The sequence below is a fragment of the Athene cunicularia genome (assembly GCF_003259725.1).
Source record: "Athene cunicularia isolate RWA chromosome 11 unlocalized genomic scaffold, athCun1 chr11_part2, whole genome shotgun sequence".
NCBI classification, from domain to species: Eukaryota; Metazoa; Chordata; class Aves; order Strigiformes; family Strigidae; genus Athene; species Athene cunicularia.
In genome coordinates this window covers 1,219,895-1,237,380 of record NW_020799114.1, presented here as the reverse complement: position 1 = coordinate 1,237,380, position 17,486 = coordinate 1,219,895, and the positions used below count along the sequence as shown (strand labels likewise).

Below are 17,486 nucleotides of genomic sequence, written 5' to 3'. Positions count from 1 at the left end.
TTGCAGGGTGTTTCGGAAGCGGAGCGAGCGCGGTGCCGGGAGCTCCTGCGGCATGTCCTGGACCGCGTCTACCAGCCGCTGGCGGTGCGGGAGCTGCTCGTCCTGCAGGGCCGACCCAAGCAGGTACCCGCCGGCAGGGCTGTCCCTGTGACGGGGTACGCAGCGCCCACCGTGCTGGGCACAGTCCCCTCCTGTGCCCCGAGGGTGCCCGTGTTGCTCTTCTAGAAACGTCTGCCCACCTTAAAAACCAGTTTGGGGTAGCAGCCCCGTCCGCCGGCGCCGTGTGAACGCACAGGCGAAGCTGCTGGGTGTGGGTGAGCTTGGGGACCGGTGCCATGGCACGTGCCGCCAGGGTTTGGAATTCCGTCCTGGCCGAGCAAAGCCCCTTCTCTTCCAGGACGTGCCCTTCTCCGCTCGAGGGGACGAACCCGCTGCTGTTTGTGGCGGCAGGGAGGAGGGGACAGGCTGTCTCCTTTGTGTCCTTTTCACACAGGACACGTCCCAGCTCCGCGGGGTGGGTGGGTTTCCGCCTGCCACGTCGCGGTCTGGGGTCAGGACACGAGGAGCAGCTGGTGGGCACGTGGTGTGGCTGGCAGGGGCACAGCTCTGCCACCTGCTGACCCTCTGCCCGAGATCATGCACCATTCCTGAGCCGGGGGGCTGCCGAGGGTCCGTGCGAGGCGCTCGCCGGCACCGGCTGTGGTTGTTCCACACAAAAGCCATGGGGTCTGCGGTTAAAGAAAAGCCGAGCTGGTTTCCCCGGCAGCCTCCTCGCTCCTCGGGCTGTCCGAGCAGGCGCCGCCACTGGAAGCGCTCGCTTGGCTCTGCTGTTCCTGCTGCTTGGCTCCACCAGGCAGCCCGCGGGCTCCTGGCAAGGGTCACCGCTGCGGACCCCTTACCCGTGCCCTGTCCGGCTTGTCCCTGCAGTGCCGTTGTGGTAATGAGGTGGTCGGAGCTGCTGCCTGACCCTCAGAGGCTTTAATTAAAGGAGGGACGCTCTCCACGAGGGGATGCTCCGGGAAGGCTGGGCCTCTCATTAAGCCCTAATTTGCTTTGTGCCGCTGGATGAAGAAGTGGTTTATTTAAACCCTTTCCTTGTTCTGTGCTGCTCTCTGGTCTCGTGCCCTGCAGGGCAGGCTGCCGGCTGTTTGCCTGTTACTGGGGGGGTTGCACAGGAGTGTGCAAATACACTCCTCAGCCTGCTCCTTTGTTTCCTTTCAGAGTCCTCCCTCTCCTGGGGAAGAAACAAAGCCGTGCCTTTCGCGGGCTCCGGCGTGGCTGCGGCGCCTCTGCGGTCAGCTGCTCTCCGAGAGGCTAATGAGACCCAGCGGGGTTCAGGCTGTGGTTCGGGGCATCATGGAGGGAACAGGCGGTGAGTAGAGTGCTGTGACGCTGCTCTTGGCTTCCAGCTTCGCAGATTCAATTTGACGGTGATGACGTGTCTGAGATGTTCACCCCACGAGACGCCGGGGATAGGCAGCGCCGTCCGGGCGCCACGTTGGGAAATGGCTTTTGTCAGGCCGAGCTGACCTGTAACACTCGTGCAGGTTTTGCTTCTGACTGTGCTGAACTCCCAAATGACTTCTGACTGCAGGTGCCTTTAGCTGGGGGTACGCCGTCATGTCCAAGGTCCAGACTATAAAAGCTTCCAAGCTCATTTGGGCTGTTTGTGGCCCAGTCGGTCGCGCCCCGTGCGGGTACGGAGTGCGGTTCCTTCCCAGGTTTGGCGGGAGCCGTGCTCGGCGCTGGGCTGTGAGCAGCTGCGGGTGGAGCATGACCCGTCCCGCTCCAGCGCTCGGCAGCCTTGCTCTCTAAAAGCTCAGTCCCGCAGTTTTTAATGCCAGAGCCTCCTCCAGCCAACAGCAGCCTGGCGACACCATCCAGGCGTGAGCTCCCTCTACCTTTTGGCTCACACACATATTTGTTTTTCATTATCAGAGGTTTCCGTTATCAGTTGTTTTCCATTATCAGAGGTTTCGGGCAGTAATTCTTCCCCTTCTGTTATTAAGTTCAGGTGTCTCCTAAAAGGTATTCGGTCTAAAGAGAGTCATAAAAGCTAGAAATACAATTTTTGGCCAGAAACATCTGGCTTCAGCCAAAACTGTCCCTGCTGTTTGCTGTCAGTCTGAGCTGATCTTGGCTTTCTGCTGGTGTAGCAGGTGGTGCTGGTGCTGAAGCGGCAGCTGTGGACTGGAGAAAATGCGACGCGGTTGCAAAGATCCTGGCTTCCTGCCCGCAGCAGTGCCTTTCCCTCGAGGACTACTACAGCCTGGTGTGCCCCCAGGTAGGGCCTTCTCTTCCCCTCCCTGCAGCCCCCCGGCTCGGGCTGGGAACGCTGAGCCAGCTCCCGGTTTGGAGAGTGTCGGTACTGTCGCTTCTGCTGGAGCGTGGCCTGCCTCGGGCCAGGACACCGTGGAGATGGTTTCCTGCTGCTCTGGCAGTGGGATGTGTTTCCACTCTACTCTTGAATTTTCCATATTTGGTTGAAATGCCGGGTGATGTGCCTGATTTTGGGAGCTGCTCAGCGCTGTGCTGTAAGGAGCATGCTGCTGCGGAGCTCTTCCAGCCTTCGGCTGTGGGAGTGGTGCAGGCTCTTGGTTTGAGCCCAGAAGCGCATCCCGCGTTAATGCCTGCACGGAAAGGAGACCGGCTTTTCCATATGTGGAATGTTGTGCCAAACGTCCAGTGGAGCAGCACACCGGAGGCTCCTCAGCCAGCCTGCTCCCCTCTTCTGAGGGGCTGCTAAACTTTGTTCCTTTGTTGTGGATTTTTCCTTCCAGATTCTGGACTTGCTGCACATCCAGGACAAACTGACAGCGCGCCAGTTCCAGCGAGTGGCCACCACGACGCTGCTCACCATGGCGAAAGAGCACCCTCAGCTGGCAGAGAAGCACTTGCTCCAGCCCCTCTTGGCACCGCTCCTGCGGTGCTCCGAGACCCCAGGTACCCACTGGTCTCTGCCGAGCCCTGCACTGGAGAAGGCTCTGGCTTCTCTTCTCCCTGATCTCTCTTTACATCACAGTTTTCTCGGGCTGCTGGCTGGGCTGCTGAGTGTGCAGCTCTGTCAGTTGTGAACGTGTCTGTGTGCTGGTTGTGCCGCGTTTACTAGTGCTTGAGACAAATTACCATAGCGTAAGAGCCAAGCGGTCGGGCTTCTGCCATGTGCTCTTTGGGAAGCTCTTCCAGTCTGACAGTCTCATTTTGGGCTTCTGGGCGGAAGCCTTCGGTTCCCCACACTGACCCAGTAGCTCTCTGGGGAATCATCCATCAAGAGGTTGTGGTCTGCTTGGATTCACTCGAAACCTTGCAGAGTTTACGACACTGCAGTGGTGTTCAGCGCAGCTGACGAGGGCTCCTCGTTCCCATGCTGCCTCGGTGGAGGGAAGGCAAGAGAAATACCAAAGTGCTCTCTGGTGCTGGGCATGGCGGGGTTGCTGGAGGCTCCTCAGTCTGTGAGGATGCTGATTTTTATGCCCTTTGTTTTCAGAGCTAGCAGAGGAAGAGTTATCAGCAGGGACCGTGCTGGTGACAGAGGCAGAGCTTGGCAGCTGTGTGGAAGATGTGCTCAAGGTACCGTGTCTGACTCGGGCCTGAGGGTAGGCGAGAAAACTACTCTTAAGAAAGCTGGTTTGGGACTTCCTGAGCAGTTCAGCATGTGTCAGAGCATGACAGAAACCAGCATCTCCTGCAGTTGTGATGCTGAGGCTGCACAGAATAACCTCGTGTGCAGCCCTGTGCTGGCAGGACTGCAGCTTTACAGGGAATATCAGAGGCACTGCCTGAGTCCGTTCAGGCATTCTCACCCCAAAACGTTCTGCGAGCTGGCAGTGAGCTCTGGCTGGTTGTTTTTTCCCTGGTGTCTTTCTGGTGTGTCAGAAGAGTCTGAGCGGTGGGCCGGTGGCCAGGAGTCCCCATGGTGCTGTCATATCCTCTTCCTCCTCCGCAGCAAGACTCTGAGCATCACTAAATTGTGCAGCTTCCTCGGGATTGATGTGTCTGGGTGTACTGTTGGAGCAGCTTTAGGACTCGGGCTGTGATGGTCGAGCAGGCAGGAGGTCCTGGGCAGGAGCACCGCTGGCCTGGCATGCCTTCCCTCGGGCTCTCCGTCCCCGCCCGAGAGAGGTGTGCAGCTGGTCAGAGGGAAGGACGATTGCAGGGAATCCTGCAGATGCTGAATCTTCAGAGGATGCTTGAGCTCTCCTCCCAGGCTGTGGGTGGTCTCCGTCTTCTGCCTCCGTGCCTCAGTTTCTTTCCTGTTGAGTGTGGATAATGCTGAGTGTGGTGTTAGCTGTGTGGCAGGGAGACATGAAGGGTCTGGAGCACAGGTCTGCTGGGGAGCGGCTGGGGGAACTGGGGGGGTTCAGTCTGGAGAAGAGGAGGCTGAGGGGAGACCTCCTGGCCCTCGGCAACTCCCTGCCAGGAGGGGGCAGAGAGGGGGGATGAGTCTCTGGAGCCAAGGCCCCAGCGCCAGGCCCCGAGGGAATGGCCTCAAGCTGCCCAGGGCAGGGTCAGGCTGGCTCTGAGGAAGGATTTCTGTGCAGAAGGGGCTGTTGGGCGTTGGAATGGGCTACCCAGGGCAGGGGGGAGTCCCTGGGATCCCTGGGGGGGTTGAAGAGTCGGGCTGAGCCAGCGCTGAGGGATCTGGTGGGGTTGGGAACGGTCAGGGTGAGGTTCATGGTTGGGCTGGAGGAGCTTCGAGGGCTTTTCCAACTGAGATGATTCTGTGAAGCTGCTGGGAGCCGCCTCTCGCTGCCGCCCAGGTCTGCAGAGGGCAGCCTGAGCCAGGGTGCGGGAGCTGGAAGCCTTTCTACAGCTCCTGCAGCGAGAACCCCTCGCGGAGGGCTGGGCAGCTGCCAGCTGTCACGCTGGGCCAAAATGCTTCTGAATGGGTGACCTGGAAACAAGGGCTCTCGCGTATCGGCAAGTGGCCAATGGTGTTGGATTGCCCAGCCCGGCAGCCAGGGCAGCTTGGCAGAGCCACCGGCTCGTCGCTCCATGGTTGTGCAGCCAGCTGGCAGTGGGTGCTGGGAAGTGAGAGGATTTGGTGCAGCTCTTAAGGCTGCTGAGCTGTCACCGGGGTGAAAAAGAGAGCGCAGGTGAGCTCGGAGGCATCGCAGAGCTGCAGGGAGAGGTGGGAGAGCTGGCGCAGTGATCCGGGGGGCTGCTGTTAGGAAGCAGAGAGCATGTGGGTACGACGAAAGGAGGGTGGGTGGCAGCTGTTAGTGGCTGTGTCCTCACCTGGGGTGTCCCAAAAAGAGAGGGGACAATGCTGCTGGTCCCCATGGGGTGTCCCCAGCGGCTCATCTTCCCCTGCTGATACCTGTCAGGGGACTGAAGGCATTACAGTCTGTGTTGTCCTGTTGGATGAGTAAGGTAAATCATGCTAAGTAAGGAAAAACGAGTATCCTGTTTTGCAAGGACCATTCTGAGATGAACCCCATGACACGTGGGTTTCCATGTGCATGAACTTAATTTTTAAGCCGTGGGTGGGTGATCCTGCAGCAGCTGTTGCTGGGTGCCCAGCCGCCTCCCGAGGAGCTGCTCTTGGTGCAGGAGGGTACCTGGAGGCAGTGGGGGGCCTCGGGGCTGCTCTGAGCTGCTCTGTGCCCCCGGCTGCTGAGGCAGGAGGGATTGCTGGGGCTCAGCAGCAATCCCAGCCCTGATCCGGTGCTGGGGGATGGGGAGGGTTCAGGAAAATGGAAGGAAACTCGGGTCTCCTCAGAGAAACTGGCTTTGCCAGTAAGAGCCGCCTTCTGCGTTAGAGGAAGTGTCTCGTGGGCAGGACGGTGCAGGTTGAGCACTTGCTCGGGAGCTCCCTTCCTGCAAGGGGTCCCTTGGCGCCACAAGCAGGGTGTTCAGCGGCGTCGATCTTGGCTCCGGCGTTTGGGGGAGAAGCGGGGTCCGTCCTTGTGCTCCCTGTGAAGGAACAGGGCTTTTTGTGAAGGCCTCTTCTTCTGAAACCTTCCCTCCCAGCTCCTTTTTCTGCCCTTCCCACCAGTATCACCAGTGCCACGCTGCAGGCTTCTCTGCCTGCCCTGACAGCAGCCCAGCTTTCTGCTGCGCTTTCCAACCCAGAAGGACATCTCCAGCCCAGCAATTCAATTTTAAGAAGCTGGTGACTTGCTTACTGGCATGCCTCTAGGCAGGCTAAGCTCTTAAATGCTGAGATTGTTGTAGTATTTTGCGTAGTAACGATCTGTTGTAACTAGCTGGCAGGCAGAGACCAGTCTGGAGGGCTGCTCTGTGGCTGCGCTCACAATGCGGGTGCTGGGGGAGTTTGGGGCGGATCCCTCCTTAATGGCAAAGCGCTGGAGGCCCGAGAGCAGCCAGATTAGTGACAGAGACTCCAGCCTGCGGATTTGCGGGGGTTTCTTGCCTAGCAAGTGTCATTTGATGCCGAGTGAGAAACCATCCTTGGGGCTTCATCAGGGAGGCTTTGTGTACAAAAGGTTCTGGTTGGGAAGAATGGCTCCGCGGGGATTAGCACAGGAAAAGAGGTGTGCTTGCATCAATAGAGCAGGGCAGAACAGTATCGGGACAATCTCCCTCCTACCTGGGTTGTCACACTGCCTGGAGCAGGCAGAAGCTCTTTGGTCTGTCTCCAGGGCACCGCCAGCCCTGGAGCAGGCGATTGCTCTCCAGCTGCGGAGGTCAGAGGTGTGGGGAGTGCTCTGGTCTGAAGGCACAGCCTCTTCCGAGCAGGTAGTTCACCAGCTGACACAGCTGGAAGTCAGAATACTTGTGAAAAGGCTTTATTTCCCCCCCACACCCCCCTTTTTTTTTTAAAAGCTAAAAGCTATGGAGGGGGATGGAGCATGCAGAAACGGGGACCTGAACACAACAATCCCCAGAAAACCCCGAGTCCAGCGGGGCAAGGCTTGGTATTAACCATTTTCCAGACAGGTTTTCCCAACGTTATGGCTTTGACTGAAAGCATCCTACCTGGCTTTTAGTTTTGAACAATCCCCTTCAAAGGATTCATAAGGAAACACAGTGTCATGAGACTTCTGTGAGTGTTTTTCCTGCGCTCCGTGGGCAGGGAGGTGGGAGCTGTGCGGTGAGCTGGTACCAGTGGCTTGCCTGGGAAGGGGGTGCTGGTTCTGTGGAGGAGGGCACTGACAGCGCTTCGGGAGGGTGCTGCTTGAGATGGAGGAGAGGAGCACGGCCCTGCAGCCTCCTCAGAGCCCCTGCAACCCCTCTTCTCAGCTCAGCGCACGTCAGCCCACCTGCCCTGCTTAGGGACTGAGCTCTGCATTTGAGATTTGGCTCCAGGTGCGGTATTTCCATAAAGATTTGCTAATTCAAAGGTGCCTGTTGCATCTGTCTGTAAGGAAAGACCTTACCCCTGAGCAGCAGACTTCTGAATAGCTGGCTGCAGTGTTCCTGTAGCTTGGAGCCCTGCCGTGGTTAAGCAAGTGCTCGGAGAAAGATGGTGCTGAAGGCTGCTTTTAACACAGAATGTGCCATAACCAGGGAAAACAGGCTCCAGACTGAAAGAAACAGGCTGAAAACCCTCTGCTGTTCTGCACAGACGTGCTTTCTGTCCTTCCCTTCGCCTTCCCTCTGCTCCACGCAGGTGTTTGACCCTCCTCCCTGTTCCTTTCTCTCCGTAGGTGTATGTGGTTGGAAATGACAGCTCAAGCCTGATGCTGGGATCCTTACAGTCAGTCCTGGGAGTGGTTTTTTCCCTCTATTCCTTCGCCAAGCAGAATGTGTCATACTTACGGTAAGGGAGGATTTTGTGCACGGCTTCTCCTGGGGTTTCGTCTCTGCACCCTGCCCACCTCCAGGGGACATGCTCTCTATGGGCACGTCCCGAAGCCAGGACCAGTTTTCTCATCCTGAAGAGCTCTCATTCAAAGTAGGCAGTAACTGCAGGCACAGGCACAGTACACGACCTTACTGGCAGACCTGTGCCGGAGGAAGCAGTTCTCATGTTAGCTTTTGTCTTCCCTGAAGCCAGAATGTTCAGTGTGGAGGCAAGCGTGTCCCTGGGCGCCTTGGGAACCGCAGTTAACTCTTGGTGCCTGTCTAGGATTGTGACTCTGAGTGGAGATGGTGTTGGCAGGGATCTAGAAACAGGATAAAAACTGGATAAAACAGCTTGAGTGCTGGCTCTTGGAAATACGAGATCATTCTTCTCCTATCTGGGGTCGGTCTCTTTTGCTGTGTGCAGGACCTGCCTCTGCAGCTGCCGCTCGCGCCGTGCCCGGCTGCCCCACGGCTGATGTATGATGGCAAGCACCACGTGTGCCAGTCGTGGTGACAGGGACAGGGTGACCAGGTGCTGGCTGTTCTTTCTCCTCCCCTGAGCTTGCCCTGAGTTTGGGCCACCCTAGTAAATATGCTCCTGATGGGTTCACTCTTTGCTTTGGTGATACTGGCGTGCAGGTGCTGGAGGTTTTCCCTGAGAGGTCTGTGTAGACACGGCCTCTGCTATTATTAAAGACATCGTTAATCACTTCAAAGAGCAGAGAGTGCCGTGGCAAGTTCGTGGAACAAGCCAAGTTAACACTGCTGCTGGGTGAACAGAGTCACTGCTTGCTTCTCTCTTTGCAAAGGAATTTGGCAGGGGTAACTCAAACCACAGCTGCCTGGAAGTGTTCGGGTTTCCAGACCTCTGGCACAGCACAGCGCTGCTACTCCACCTCGTCAACCTGCCTCTTTCCTTGGCAGGGCTTCCCACGCCACCTTACAGCGCTCCTCGTCTCCCTCCTCGGCACGGCTGACAGCTCGGTGCGTTGTCACCTTGGCGTGAAGCGCCTGGCGCGGCGTGCCGAGGCTGCGTGGAAGCGGCTGTGCTCGCACAGACACGCCGCTCGGACAGAGCGCTCCCTCGCTGCACTGAAACCCTGAAGGACCCAAATCCTTCCATCTGGGAACGCCAGAAGGGCAGGATGCGCTGCCGGTCCCCTTATAAACAGGCACAAATGCTTTCAGCTGCCAGAGCCATCAGCCAGAGCATCCCAAGGAGTGTCTGGTTGCTCCAGAGCGCTCGTGATTATGTATAACCTGATTGACTTGTACCCCCAGCGATCCCCATGTACCGACCCTTTGGTGTCAAATTTAATCTGGTTATTGGTTCATCTTGAGGCTGGCTGTGTCCTTTATGCCAGGCCTGATAATTGGCAAAACACCCTCAAAGCAGTGCCCCTGAAATAGTCTGTCCTGTAACACTCCCGCCCAGAAATAGGACCCCCACCAAAGAGTCCTCCCCAAAATACTCCCCTCTGAAAGAGTGCCCCCCAAACAGTCTCCCGAAATAGTGCCCCTCGTAAACCCTCCCCTCCTGAAATGGTCCTCCCCAAAATACATCTCCCTGAAACCGTCCCTCCCATAACAGTCCCCCAGGAACAGTCCCCCATAGTACCCCTGAAATAGTTTTCCCCACCAGATAGTCCCCCCTGAGATAGTACCTGCCGTAATTCTCCCTCCGGAAAATCTGCCCCCCACCCTTAATCCCTCCCAAAATGTTCCCCCCAGAAACATTCTCCCCAAATCCTCTCTCCTAGAATAGTTTTCCCTCAAATGCTCTCCCCTGAAACACTGCCTCTGAAATAGATCCCTCGAAAGAGTCCCCCGGGAAATAATCCCCCTGTAATGCTCCGCCCTTAAAATACTCCCCCGTGAAATAGTCGTCCCTTAAATCTCCCTCCGCAATACTCCCACCAAAATACTGCCTCCAGAATACTCCCCCGAAGGAGTCCCCAGAGAGTCCCCCTGAAATAGACCCTCCCATAAAACTTCCCCCTGAAATAATTAGGCTCCTGAACAGTCCCCCCCAAACAGTTCCCACACAATACACTCCCCTTATTCTAAGGTCCGCTTTCCTGCACTGTATTTCCCTTCCAACCTCTCTTTTAGGTCTCCTGCAACTTTTCTGCCCTCCCTTTATTCGTGCCTTGAAGAATTTGAATCTCCTGAGTGCTTCATCTCTCTCTTGTTCTCTCTTCCCGTCCTTTCTCATGCTCCACCTCTGTCCTTCTCTCTGTTGCTCTTGTTGGTTCCAGGCCAGCATCCTACTCCCTGTGTGTCTCCCTTTTGCAGTCGTCTCCTGCCCCTGGCTCCCTGTCGCTCACCTCACTGATGCCTCAGTACCTGCTCCTCTCTTTCCTGATCCCTCTGGCCTGTTCCCATCCCTGGCTTGATGCTCTTTCTCCACCTCTGCCTCGGACCTGTCCCTCTTCTCATCTCTCGGTTGCTCCTGTTTCTTTCTCCATCCCTGCCTCGCTGCCTGTCCCTTTCCATTCTTCTCTCGGTCCTCCATCCTCTCCCCAACATTTTGCCTGTAGAGATCCACACCCCTCTGTGGTGTTCTTTCCCGGTATACACCAGTGCCCAGCTCCCTGTGCCGTTCTCTCCTGCTCCGGGGCCTTTTCCCTTTCACCTTGTAGCCCATCCTGATCCCTCTCCCTTTCTACCTCTCTTGCTTTCTCATCCCTTCAATCCCTCTGCCTTCTTGCCGTCTCTTGCTCTCCCTCCTTCCCACCGTCCTTTACCCCCACATTTGATTTCTCTCTCTGCCTTTCTAGTCTCCACTCATTATCTCTCTTCCTCCGTCTGGCTCCCAGAACCTCTATTACTTCCATCCTATGCCTACAGGACTCCTCCTTCTTTTTCTAGTGATTTCTCCATCTCGAATTCCCCCAAGGCCTCTCAACCCTTTCTGGCTTCCCAGCCCTTTTCAAACTCTAGTGCCCATCAGAAGTCACACTCCGTTCCGGCATGTACTATTTGCTGGTTCCCTCTCCCCGAGATGTGTGGTCCCGGTGGGGGGCTGGTGTGCAGGGACGGGGACAGCTGGCAGAGGAAGGTCACCACTGCTTTCTCTCTCCCTCCCAGCTCCCCGTGCCAGGAGATCCTGCTGTGGTTCTTGGAGAAGTCGGAGCGAGAAGTGTCGCTGGCCGTGCTGGAAGGCATCTCAGGGCTGAACAGCAGCGTGTGTGCCCTCCGCCCGCGGTGCCGCTTCCGCGCGGGCAGCGAGGGTGGTGCCACCGTTGTGGTGGAGGAGACCATCAGGTGAGCGCTGTCGGGGCAGCACCAGCACAGGGGGCATTCCCCAGGCATGTAGGACTTGCCACAGCGTGTCCCACCATGGTCTCGTCCCCCGGGTGGCCGGCTGTCTGTGCTGAGCTCGGGCAGGCAGTGCTTCACGCAGCCTCCACGTTACCTGTGCTGATTTTTCAGCCCTGGAAAGCAGGACACCCCCCCTGAGCATTCGTGTGTGCTCTCTGCATGCTTTGCCCGAGTCCCCAGTCCTGCCTGCGAGGTGTGTGGGAGTGGGACGTGCTTCTTCAGTCCCAACACTCCCCAAATTCAACTTGCACCCTCCGGCCTGAGCCTGTCCCCCGGCAGATCGTGGCTGTGTGGAGTGAGCAGTGTCCCTTGGGCACAGGTGGCACCGTCACAGCAAGGGCTCTAGCAATGCCAGCGTGGCGGAGCCAGCGACCGAGCTCCCCTCCTGCTCTTGCAGATGGTCTCTACAAGTAGAAGCAGAGCTTGGCCATGTGGGAAATAAACTGCAGCCATTAGACTCCAGCCAGGCAAACTGGGACTGCTCAGCAGCGTGAGGTTTGGTTTAAAAAGGGGTAGCTGGGAGTTGGCAGGTCGGAGCCCAGCGCTGTCGAGCGGGCAGAGCGCTCAGCTCTGGGTGCACACCCCTAACAGAACCCCATACAAATACGCTTGGTTTGGTTTCATTTCAATCTATTCCTGACTGGAATTAGAGGAAAGTTTTCCCTGGGGTCTGTGCTGATTAAACTGGGTAAACTTTAAAATTGCTCCATAACGGCCATGGCTCTGCCCGTGTCTGTCCTGCTTTTATGGCCGTGACTGCTGCACGAATCCCGTTCTTTATAGGATGACTAGATTGAACGTGTTCTGCACTCGTGGTTTCTGCTAGTTGTTCCTTTAATGATTGCAGGTTAATTAATAAACCGAGTGCGTGATCACGTAGACCAAATGAACTGAGCCATAGTTTGGCTCAGCTGCCTCCAGGCTTCCCTTCCTGGTAGCGCTGTGGAGGAAGGGTTTCTGAGCGAGGCCGAAGCGGGACGTCACCTTGCCGTGAAGCAGTGTAGAGCCAACCCTGGAGGGGGGCTGCCTGTGTTCGTGTTTGTGACACAGTGACCTGTTTCAGTGATGAGGAGGACGCCCTTTACCAGAAGGTTTCCTCAGAGCAGTGCCATGTGGAGAACTTGGTGGAGCTCTTGTCGCACTGCCAGAAGAGCGGCCTGGCCGGAGACTTCTTCATCCGCTGCCTGAAGGTGAGGGCAGGCGAGTCTCTGGTTAGGGCATGTCTGCAGGAACGCTTTCCCTGGGCCACACGGCAAAGAAGACGGGTCGTCCCCTTCCGTGCCGCGGGAGCACGCGGCGGAGCCGTCCCGCTCTGTGCCTGCAGGAGAGCCTGGGAGAGGGGGGCAGCCCTGCTCCCCCAAGGGGTTAACCCTTGTTCCCCCTGGCCTCTTCTGACAGCAGGAGGTGTCTGAAGTTTAATGGTGTGTTTGAGGCTGTGAATAATCCCTGTCACTGCCTCGGCTCTAGCGGAGGGGCCCCGGCACCTGCTGCCTTTGATCCCGCTCCCAGCCCCAGCGATTCCCTCCTGGCCTTGTCTGGGCCGGGCTGTCTGTGTTCTTGCTGGCCAGCAGAGCCCCAGCCCGTAGTCACACAGGGTTTTCAGCATCCTGGGTGTAGGGATGCCGCTGTGGCACAGCGGGGGGACACCCAGGAGCTGTGGGCAACTCTTGGAGACCTTGATTTACCAAGCAGAAGGTTTTGGTCGCATGAGGAGTCAGCACAAGCTCCACGAAGGGGATGGGGTGGGGTGGGTGTCTTTGCGAGCAGCCGCTGCCAAAAGCAAGGCTGCAGGCAGAGGCCCAGCGAGCCTCAGCCCGGAGGATGCTTGGCCTTGGGAGAAGTGCTCAGTGGTGCTCTGTGGGGCAGAGGTTCGCCAGGGTTTGGCCTGGTGACAAGTGTGTGTCTCCATGCCCTGTGCTTCCTTCCCGGCAGGCGCTGACTCACGTGGCTGCGGAGGACGAGGCAGTTTCAGACTCGGCTGCGGTGCCAGGGGGGAGTCTCCTGGAGCTGGAGCAGTACCACGCCGGGCAGAGGAGGAAGCTGCTGGTCCTGCAGCTCGTGGCCACGCTGTGTGAGAACGTCTCGGACACCGTGTTCACAGACGTTGCTCAGGTTGGTCATGGCAAAGCCCCGGGGGGTCGGCGGCTGGAGCATGTGGCTCTGGGCTGCTGCACTCTAAGGAGACAGTGGCTAAGAAACAGCTGGGGAAAGCTTGAGTGTCCCCAAGAAAGGGAATTTATTGATTCGGTCACAAGTGTCTCAACGAGCCACTGACCTGTGCGGTGTTAGCAGGAAGGACAGTCAGCTGCAGAGAGAGGAGGGGGCAGCCCGGCAGATATCTCCGTATTTGTGTCCACGGTTGTGTGTTAAAAGCCAGGAGAGTAATCTGAGCATTGATCAGAACTCTGACTTGCCAGCTTCTCATCGTTATTTTGAGCAAAATTTATCCGCAAGTTTAACAAAGCTTAAAGACATCCTGTTCTGACAGACCTTTCCAGCGAGGGCTCGCTGCCTGCCTGTGGTGGTGGTGCCTGGTTTTTCTGGCACATCTCGGCAGCCACCTCCAGGAGCTGGGCTGCCAGCCGGACAAACGCGGCACAGCACTGCTGCCACAGCCCGCTCGGCCCTTGTCCCCAGAATGGCCCTTTTGTGGCTCTTCTCTGGTTTCTGCTGCTGGGCACAGGGTGGAGTGTCTGGCCATCAGGGTTGGTGTAACTGTGCTCATACCGTCGGCTCTTGCCTGTGTCTTTACGAATGGGTGGCCACAAAATTGATTAAAGATTGTCATTTCCAAGGCCAGCTGGGGCTCCTTGGACCTGGTACCAAAAAGGATTGTTAAAACACAGCACTTCTGTCCGGCCCAGGCCCACGCCGTGCCAGGTGGGAGGCTGCCGGGCGCTGAGGGCGGCACGGTATTCCCCAGCTGATCAATGTATTTTAACTTCCTCATCCTGTTCTTTTTTAACCCGGTGACCTGGTTATTCCATTTAACTGGGACTGGCTGGAGCAGAGGCGGTCACTGCTACCCCAGGTTCCCTCACGCTTCTCTGCGGGACAAAGGAGCCTTTGTGTGCGCCGCGGTGCGGGACCGGCCGGTGTCGGTGCGGCAGCCAGCGCCGCTTTGTCCTCACCTGCCTCTCTCCATCGCACCCACCCGCGCGGGACCGGCTCCGCTCCCCGCCTCGGAAAATGGGGGAAGTGAGAAACGGGGAAAGGTTTTGCCAGGTTTCTGCCTCCAGCCATGAGTCTGGGATAAAAAGAAACAACCACCCGAAAAGAAACGCAGACAAAAAAGCCATTATACTCCCACCTGGGGGTTGTGTTTCAGGGAGGGCTCCCTGGCGCTGGGACAGGCAGTCGTGGGGCTGTTTTTAAGCCGGTTCTGCAGCACGGAGTTAGTCCAGCGCGTCTGTTCCTGCTGTGGGCACTCTGGAGCCTGGCTTTGTGCTTAATGGGCTCCGAGCAAGCGGGATCCGCCTTCCCAGAGCCAGACCCCAGGCACGGCAGCAGCTGTGGGCCCCCTCACTCGCACAGTTTATTTTATTTATGTTTTTCCCCTGCTCACAACCAAGTTTCATGAGATTGATTCGATTTCCTTGATAGGCCAAGGATGCTCTCCTCCTGCACGAGACAGCAACGTGCCCCAGTGTTTTATTTTTCAAGCTTTTTTCCCCTTTCCACATTAGGGTGGGGTTTTTTTTCCTTCCAGATGAGTTTTTTTTCTTTTTAAACTTTTTGGTTTTCTTCAGTAGCTACCTACTGATAGATTATTTGTTCATGACATTCCTATTTTTTGCATTAAATATAATTTCAACCCATTCGGCTTGTGCGTCGCTGTTTTGTGAGAGCAGATGTTCTGACACTCGTTTTTGCTCCCTGTTCTTGCTGTTTGATGGCATTTCATTTCTGGACTAATCGGCCCAGAAGGTACCTAAGCCTTTTCTGCAGCCCCTCCCAGCCACCCTCTCTCCTGCTGCGGCAGGGATGTGCCTAACGAAGCTGGCAGCAATCAGCTTTCCTGCTGATGAGGAAACGTGTTGCCTGGACCCAGAGCCTGTGCCCTGGAGGCTGGAATTGTGGGGTTTGGTGCAATAATACCTTGTTGCCCTTGTATTTTGTTTTCCAAAATAGGAGTAAAATCATTCCTCTTCTTTTGCAATGTGTCCCTTACGTAGGAACGGCCCCGATCCAGCCCCTTCCCAGCCCCACTGGGCGCTGGCGAGCTCTCCCTGAGCCCTGCGGTGCCGGCACAGCTGGCAAAGATGTGGAGAAAATAAACTCACTAATTTCAAGTTCTGTTAGAAAAGCAGGAAGCCTGTGGGATCAAAGATGTGGGTGCCAAGTGTCGAGAAGGCCAGTGCCAGCCAGGCAGGATTGTTATGGGCTTGGGGGGGGAAAAAAAACTATTGAGAAAATCACAGAATAAGTGACACACTTGGTAAATGGCCCGACTCCAGTGTGGGTGAAGGGTGTTGGATACCTTCTCTCTCAGAGCCATCCCAGTTGCCTTCCCAGCTCCCAGCCCAGAGCAGGGACAGAGCAGCCGCCGTGGTTTAACCATGGCCTTGTCCCGGGGCTGTGGTGGACGGGCAGAGGGGCAGCGTGAGCTTGCCCAGCCCGCACCGGAGCCCAGTGGCTGTGGCCACTGATGGGCCGGGCTGTCTGGCCCAGTCCTGCTCCCCAAATCCTCACGGTTCTGACAGGCCGCGGCTGCAACCCTGGGAAATCGGCCCCTGTGTGCGGCGGCTGGAGGGATGGGCAGCGGTTTGGGGGCTCTGGCTCCCTCCTGCACCCCCAGTGTCTCCCCAGCGGGGCTGCACCAGCGCCCAGCCCTCCCCCGGCTCCCCGGGCTCCCTGGCACGGCCGAGCCCGCTCACCCGGGAGGGTGCTGGGATGGGTCTGAGAGGGCAGGTCAGGGTGGTGGCGGAGGAAACACGAGGGGGTCGTATGAAATTGCGCTAGAGAAAGGTTTGGGCTCGGAAAACTCAGATGCAGAGACAGTGAGACCTGAAGTGGCTGTGGGAGGGCACCCTGACCTGCGGGAGGGCACCCCGATGTGAGCGCTGGCAGCAGCAGCACCCCGGGGATCCCCCCCCCCTCCTAACTGCTCTCCCCCGTGCTCTCCGCTGGCAGGTGGAGGAGTTCGTGGCAGCCACGCTGCAGCGAGCCTGCGTCAGCCCGGCGCGAGGCCCCGGCGTGGCGGCGGAGGCGCAGACCCTCGCCATGGCCATGGGGCTCGTGGCCGCCATGCTCGGCGGAGCCGTCCAGGTGAGGGGGCGCGGCCGGGGTGCTCAGCAGCCTCGGGGTGTGGGGAGGGGGGAGACCGGGCACCGTCCCACCCAGCTGAGGGGCACCGCAGCCGGTGCTCCGGGGTCTGGGTGCTCCCTGGGCCGGGCTCCCCGTTCAATCCCAGCGTATATATCTATATTATTTTTCCTCGAAGCAGGGCTGCGGTGCTGGCCGAGGGTTTGGTCCCGGCAGGGCACCCCTGGGAGCCCAATTAATTAATTTATAATCCAGAATCCACTTCTGAGAAGGTGCTGACAGCGCGGTGCGGTCACATATGGCATCTTTAAATACCAACCCTGCATCCTCTGCATCCCTGCACATCCTCGGGCTCCATCTCTGGAGCACAACGGACTTCCCGGGGTGGGCTGTTCAGCTCTTGAAAACTCTCCATAAAAAGGGCTACCCTGCCAGCTGAACTGCCATCCGGGAGCCATCACGCCTTCGTTAGCGCGCTCTAATCACCCCAGCTCGGCGTTTACATCACTGAGCTGCCAGGCTTGCTTCATCCCCAGACTTGCCCAAAGGAAAACCCAACTGTTAATGGAAAAAGATAATTCATTGTGTCTTCTTGCTAAATTCCTAACGTTGGGAAAAGAACATTGTTCAGTTGGAGAAAACTTAAAACCAGAGCCTTGTGGCTGTAATGGCCCCCTCCCAGGCGAGATCCCGCTCCTGCTCTGGCGTTAATGGCAGCAACTTAACTCGGCAAATTGAATGCAAAAGGTTTTGGAGGCAGCTGCAAAGCTGTTGGGTCTCAGTGGCCAAGGGGTATTTTTACACAATCATCCAAAAGCTCCCCGAAATTTCCGCTGAAGCATCACTTCTGCAGTCTTACGGCCCCACTTTTGCTGTGGCAGTTAGGTCCAGCTTAGGGCAGGAACTTCTCCCCCTCGGGCGCCGTGGCCGCGGGGCAGGTCGGAGCTGCCTTGCCGGGTCCAGGCCCCGCACGGACACTCCTGTGGGCTCCCGCCCGTCCCACCTTCTCCCGCGGCACCTCGGGGCGGGCCCGGTGCCGTTGCGGCTGCTGCGGGCTCCTGCCCTGCCAGAGATGCTGCAGCTGGGATTGGCACTGGGGCCACTGGAGCTCGTGGTGACCAGAGCCCAGCTCGTGCGGTGGGGAT

The 17,486-nt window shown here is 57.6% G+C and overlaps 1 protein-coding gene across 1 annotated transcript in view; it reads left to right on the top strand.

Annotated features, from left to right (window-relative positions):
- The window catches only part of LOC113484597, a 25,201-nt gene that overhangs the window by 2,954 nt on the left and 4,761 nt on the right, over positions 1-17,486 (top strand). Inside the window, exons 11-20 of the mRNA XM_026857017.1 lie at positions 7-123; positions 1,222-1,372; positions 2,157-2,284; positions 2,781-2,943; positions 3,488-3,570; positions 7,614-7,726; positions 10,843-11,019; positions 12,140-12,266; positions 13,009-13,188; positions 16,210-16,381. Of these exons, the coding sequence (XP_026712818.1) occupies positions 7-123; positions 1,222-1,372; positions 2,157-2,284; positions 2,781-2,943; positions 3,488-3,570; positions 7,614-7,726; positions 10,843-11,019; positions 12,140-12,266; positions 13,009-13,188; positions 16,210-16,381 (1,411 nt within the window). The remainder of the gene's footprint in view (positions 1-6; positions 124-1,221; positions 1,373-2,156; positions 2,285-2,780; positions 2,944-3,487; positions 3,571-7,613; positions 7,727-10,842; positions 11,020-12,139; positions 12,267-13,008; positions 13,189-16,209; positions 16,382-17,486) is intronic.